At 45.3% G+C, this 6429-nt stretch overlaps 1 protein-coding gene across 1 annotated transcript; it reads right to left on the bottom strand.

The window, feature by feature from the left end:
- Positions 1–1582: 1582 nt before the first annotated feature.
- On the bottom strand, positions 1583–5888 carry PHLDA1 (pleckstrin homology like domain family A member 1). The gene is made up of 2 exons (XM_027666446.1): positions 5322–5888; positions 1583–5223 (listed from the first exon to the last, which is right to left on the bottom strand). The coding sequence occupies exon 1, from the start codon at positions 5783–5785 to the stop codon at positions 5327–5329; it is 459 nt and encodes a 152-aa protein (XP_027522247.1). The 5' UTR covers positions 5786–5888; the 3' UTR covers positions 1583–5223; positions 5322–5326.
- Positions 5889–6429: the final 541 nt, after the last annotated feature.

The raw sequence follows: 6429 nt of genomic DNA, 5'->3' as shown, positions 1-6429 counted from the left end.
ATTTAGACTGGTCTTCTTTCATATTTTATTTTGCGCAGAAAGCATAGGCACTATTTCATCTTCCTCTTCCTCTCCCCCTCATTTCATTGGAAAGACCAGAATGTCAGTGTTATCCTAGTCACACACCATTGATACTGGCACAGATCACAGGCAAAGGTCTTGCTCTGGGTTTTCGTTCCTGGGTTTTTTAAACCGAAAGAGAAGCAGCCACCATTTGTGAAAAAGGTCGGCATCTGTCCTAGTCTGGAAAAATTCCAGTTGATTTCAATGAATTTTGAATCAGGTCCAGATTTCCTCTCTGTACCCTGCATTGTACTTCAGAACAGAGAAAACTTAAGAGAAAACCCTAGTAAGACAATATTTCCCACTAGGAAAATAATGGCCCCAATTTCTAGGACCATTTCATATGTACCATGAATATGTGAGCAGCCTTATTTTACATCCTCCTAATCAAAATTTAAAACAGAGAAACACGTTTTTTATGCACTTTTATAAAGATGTCACCATTGCTGCAGGAGCAGAAAGAACCACAAATTATTAATTTCTTGTTCTACTACATTTATGCCCTTACAGAGACACTTACTTATCACTGTTACTAAAAGCTCATAAGGGATATCTCTAACAGCTCTAAGCAACAGTGGGTCCTTCACTAGATAATAAATCCAGAGATGCTTAATTGGCTTTTCAAAGCTGCTGAGCACCAACGCTTGTGAGAGGTCAGGTCTTTAAACTATCATTTGCGTATCAAATATTAAGTTTCAAATGCCTACATTTTAGATGTTTACTACTGGAAAGAGAACTTGTTACAGCAAAAGCGTTCTTATGGAAGAGGTTACTGAGATCTCCCCCAGTGAAGGCAAACAGCACCAACAAGTCTAGGTCAATGCATACTTTGTCACTGAAATTAGTACACTTTTGGAAGATGCCTGAAAGTGAGGACCTGCTGCAATACAAATACACCTCAGGGGAGTTCAAGGCATCCGAGCAGCTGCAGCTCTATGGAGACGCCCAAACAGCAGAAGTCATCGTATATTTTTCTTGTCATACCTCATTTCTTTTCCCACAAAGAAAAAAAGCTAGAAAAGAACAGGTCGTAGCTCACGCTGCATAGTGGAAGTGTTCTTCCCGGACTACTTTCAGGTAATTTGAAATTCAAACACGGTGCTTAAGATACATAAAAAAGAGCAACAAGGCACATTTAATGCTTCACTTTAGATTCCTAACATCACACAGAGCGAGGCATTCACAGGTAAAGATTATGAGTCTGAATTCTGCATCCCAAAGACCTGCTGTATGAGAACTGTGATGCTGAGTACTACAGAAATCAGCTGGACTCAGTGTGGGTGCTCACACGCCAAGCACAGCAAGAAGCAGAACTGAGGACTGAGACTCATAATTGTGCTATATATATATAGATTAAGTGGAGCATCTAAGTGGATCTTTTTTTCAGAGAGTATCTACACAGGTTCAAAGCGTTCCTCTTAGGCCCTTAGATTGAGCTTGACATTGGAAAAGCTTAGATCAGGCTTTAATCACAACAGATAGCCCACCAAACCAACCATTCTTCCAACATATCGAGAGCTCTTTCAATAGATACCTCTTTATTTGAAATGGAATGTATCTTGAAAAATATGAAAAATAAATCACATCTCTCAGAAATCATTTATGAGTCATATTTACACACAATTTTTTTTGACGACACTGATATTTCTTCTCAGAATAGGATATGCTAGAAAACATTTGGTACATCATTGCAGCTATAATTCAGAAGCTGGCATTTGTATATCATGAACCTTAAAAAGGAGGAATTCCTTCTGGATGTCACAGAAACAACATCCACTTGATCTTCTTTTCTCAGTTTCTAAATTGTCTTGGTCACCAGAGTTTAGATTTTCTTGCTGAATCTGCCCCTTATTCACTTTCTCTTGGCTTTTTTTGGTTTTGTTTTTTTGTTTTGGTTTTTTTTTAGTTAAGACACATAATTTTGACCTCTTTATGAACTGACTGTCCCCACTTCTGGTACCTATATCAAGCATTAACCTGTACTTTACAACATTTTTGTTTATTCTCTAATGAATTTACTTCAGCCACATGCTGTCAGATTTCTTTTTTTTGGTAAGGGGAATGACAACTTGATTTCTTTACTTTCAAAGCTCTGATAAGACAGAGCATGATCTGCTGGACCTATTTTCATAGCCATTGCTTACAAGGCAGTAAAAGACAGCATTTAATCCAGAAGTTCAAACAAAGACCATGCAGTAGTAGAGGGACAAGACAAAAAAAAGACCAGAACTATCTTTTATAACATCGAACAATTTCTTGGTCTAAAATTACTATCAGTCCAAAAAAAAAAAAAAAAACACCAACAAAAAACAACTGTGGAATTTAGAGCATGAGAAAGTTGTCAGGCTGTCCACATCAGACAATTTAGCCTTATTTATACCGACAGGACATGAGCCACACAGTCCGACTGTCCCCAGGGGACCCCAGCCAAATTGTTCCCATTCAGTTTTGAGGAGACAGTCCAGAGACACAAGGGGGAGGCTTGATCCTTACACTCATCCCACAGCTCAAGAGGGATTTTGTGATGTGACCACCTCTCACACTAGGACTCTGGCTGACACCAAGGTTTTTAAACAGGTAGCAGAGCAGGCAATGGCAACCAGCAAATTTCGTTGGTGAGCTACCTCAGTCCAAAAGGTTTTCAGAGCATCCTTCAGACCAACTTAAAACAAGAAACATAAGGTGAAATTGACCTTGAACTGGTGAAAAGGAGCAGCAAATTCAAAATGAAAGCTATTTTCTCATACCTTAATGAAAATTTTATCACTAAAATTTTCATCTTTTGTTTTCAAAGTACAAGTACTTCCAGAAAAATAGTAAAATTTCAGCTTTAGACTACATCCATAGACTTTTGTGGCATTCGGAGGCATTCACTGAGGACAAGAATATCTGCCTCTCTTCGAGAAATACGTATGTCTCTGATCACACAGGAATTAATTTTCATCAGTTACATTTATTCTTCAGTAGGCTAAAATGTATTTTAGTAGGTGAGATCAGTGATAGTCTGTGTATCTGAAAAGGTGGATTAGTTACTCAGTAAACTGTAATTAATTGCTCTAAACAGAGGAGCCAAATTACAAATTACAGTCTATTTTGTAAGTCTTTGACTAGCTCATTAGAGAATCCCCTTGCAGCTCTAACATCCAAGCGTTAGCAGAATGATAATGGCAGATGAACAGAGATGTGGAAATTGACTATTATGATTGCCAAGACAGCAACTCTAATCCTAGAAGATGTGGGGCACCTTTGATTTTAATTAATCTCAAAATAATAACTTTGTTAGAGCAGCCGTAATCTACCACCCCAAGTTCATCATGCAACCTTGTCAAGGGCCATACTGGAAAGAAGCGCTCAGGAGTAACTACAGAGGATCGTCGGGATCCGGGCTTTAATTCTGTTACCATGATGTGTTTTGCATGTCTAGGTATGTGACCACAAAACCTGGGGGCAAGGGACAAAAGAGGAGGGCTAACACAGATCCCAACTTTTTCCTTACTGACTGAGCTTAAGCTTAGGGTGCAGAGGAAGGGACTGACACGCACAGTAGCCAATTCTAAGATCTTCCTTTGAGTATCACTTCAGCCTTTTGCTTTAAACACTTACAGAAACAGCTTGAACAGAGAATGTGGGGCTCTTGCTGTTAATTTACACCTCAGTTACACCAAAAAAAACAGTCCTGGATGTGAAATTTTAAATGATTTTGTTTACATTCATGTAACTTGTAAAGGGGCCAAAAGTAATTTTCCTCACCACACTAATTAAAATAAATAGCTCCATGGCTCCGACTTTTTATCTTGAACCAGAGATAATTGGCCACATTGTTCTGTTCTACTTACAGCCTCCCCACTTCATTTAAACCAGAGAACCTGCTGTAGGGGCACACAATATGAAGCCACTCATCGTCTGAAGAGCCCAGTCCTAGAAAGCTCACCGGCCCACGCCCAACTCCCTCCTCTACACCGGCAAAGAGCTCTGACCCATTCCCGCCAGCATCGACAGCCAAACTCCCACTGACTTTTAAGAGACAGAGGAAGACACAACAGCTGTGCAATTAGCCCTTTGTTTTCCAACTTCATTGCTTCGTCAACGTTTTCAGAGGCAAGATCATACACTTCTCTCAACATCTGACAGTGCTAAACACCAAAATTAGCCTAGTTCATCTCAGCTAGAGAGCAGCCTTATGAAAACCGTGACCAAAATAATCCATTTGCACACCAAGACATATATAAAATGGATTTTAAACTATGGGCTGCTTTAATGCAAGACATTTAAAAACCGCCATGAAAAAGCAATACAGATTGACAGCCCAGATCATTTAAAAAACAAGCGTGCAGAGGGAGCCCTGAACTTGGACAGTAAGAAACGTTCGTGGCCTGCCAGCCCAGGAGCAAGCACATCACAATGATAGCTGGAATCCAACTCAGATTCCTGCATCACAAAAGAAGTCGGTCAGGTTCTCCTCTGCTCATACATTAAACAGATGGGTTTTAACCTCAGAATAATAAGCAACATTGCTTTTTGAATAGTCAAGCATGAATAACTTTTTACCATCTTCCACCACGTTTAATATTTTAAAAGGCAATAATTTAAACCTCAGACTACAATTGTTATTCTCATTAGAGAAAACAGATTTCATATGCAGTATGGGTTTCACATTTTCCATGTTAGTGGAATATAGTGTATTTTGGATAAAAAACGGATAACTTTTTTGTCAAATTGCACACAGCCAAACTACCCAGAACTTTTTAGTTCCTTCAGGGAGCTAACATGCATATTGTTTTTTCCTTTGCTTTTATGATACAGCCTACATTCAGAAATATCCTGCAAATAAGCCTTAAAAAAAAAAAAAAAAAAGGAAAACAAAACCAAAAGAAAACAACTCTAATAAATAAAATACATTAAAATAAAGTTACAGTACATCATGTCTCCTAGAAATCCCATCGCACCAAAGTATCCTTTCCAAGGTTCATAAATAATAGATTTGAAATGCTTCTCGGCGCCGAGGGCGGCAAAGCAGCAGCAGGCTGGGGTTCAGGATTTTGAGCCGCTCCTTTCCGGTCTACCTGCCCCTCCGGCGCTTCCCCAGTTTCAGACCCCCTGGCGCAGGTCCGCCACGAACGCTCTTAGTCCCGCTTCCCCGAAGCGCTCCGTGAACGCGACCTGCAGTGAGACAGAGAGCAGAGGGCAGCCCGTGAGGCGAAGCAGCGGCACCCGGAGCGGGCAGTGCCCGGCGGGAGCGGCGTGGGGCCGGTCCGTACCTGCGCTAGGCGGAGTTGGACGCGCCGCGGAGGCGCGGGCCGTGGGGCGCCGCCAGGTGTTGCTGCTTCTGCCGGGTGGAGCGCACGGCCAGGATGGCCTGGCGGTTCTTGTACTGCACCATCTGCAGCGTGATCGCCGCGTTCCAGCCCTGCTCCTGCGCGCACCGAAAGTCGATCTCCTTCCCCTCGGCCATCACCACCGTGAAGTACACGTACTTGCCCTTTCGCTCCACGCAGTCCACCGTCTTCATGTTGGAGAAGTGAAGCTCCTTGATCTTGGCCGCCGGCTCAGCCGGCAGCGGCGGCTGCTGCTGTTGCTGCGGCGGCGGGGGGTGTTTGGGGGGGATGAGGAGCAGCCCCTCCTCGGTGAGGATGCAGCGCTTCTTCTTCCAGAGCTGCAGCAGCCCGTCGCTCCTCTTCTCCAGCATGCCCTCCTTCACCGCCTTGCAGCCGCCCTCCAGCATCCTTCTGGCAGGGTTAGACGGCCTCCGTCCGCAGGGGCTGGGCTCGGGGGGCAGCCGGCACCAGCCGAGGACTCTCCGCCGGGCGCCGGCTCCGAGGCGGAGGGCCGGGAGCGCCCCGGCCCGCAGGAAGCGCAGCGGCTGCCGCCCGTGCCGCGGCGTGGCGGGCGGCGGACGCTGCCGGTGCGGGCGGCCGGGGCTGTCGGCGGGCTTTTCCCTGCCCTCCGCTTTTGAACGCGCCTCTCCCACCCCAGAGTGACACCCAGCGGAAACGGCGGCTCCTCCCGCCCGCCGGGCGCGGGGAAGCCCCGCACGGTGCAGAGCGGAGCGGAGCCGACGGGCGAGGCGGAGCAGCCCCGCCCGCGAAGCGGGGCCGGGGGCTGCGCTCCCAGGCAGGGGGCCCGGCCCGGCTCCCCGCCCCTCCTCCAAGGTGCAGTGGCCACGGCAGCTTGGCGGTGCTGTAGCAGGAAGGATTTCCCCGCCGTAGTTAACCACCGGTAGACTAATGCAGGAGGTTAACGGGACAAATCATATGCTCTATAGCGCTCGTTTGCCTTCCTCGGGGTGTTCCAGCAGTATTTGTTTGAAACAGATTTCCTCAGCCTGACCCCGTGGGGAATAGCAGCAAAGGGCCCTCCTTCTCCGTG

Source organism: Corapipo altera, unplaced genomic scaffold, assembly GCF_003945725.1.
Source record: "Corapipo altera isolate COAL_440 unplaced genomic scaffold, ASM394572v1 1, whole genome shotgun sequence".
Lineage (NCBI taxonomy): Eukaryota > Metazoa > Chordata > Aves > Passeriformes > Pipridae > Corapipo > Corapipo altera.
Note: the sequence above shows the minus strand (reverse complement) of the source record. Positions and strands in the feature narration are given on the sequence as shown.

Coding starts and splice junctions, on each gene's coding strand:
- PHLDA1 (XM_027666446.1), bottom strand. CDS start 5,785: ATGCTGGAGGGCGGCTGCAAGGCGGTGAAGGAGGGCATGCTGGAGAAG.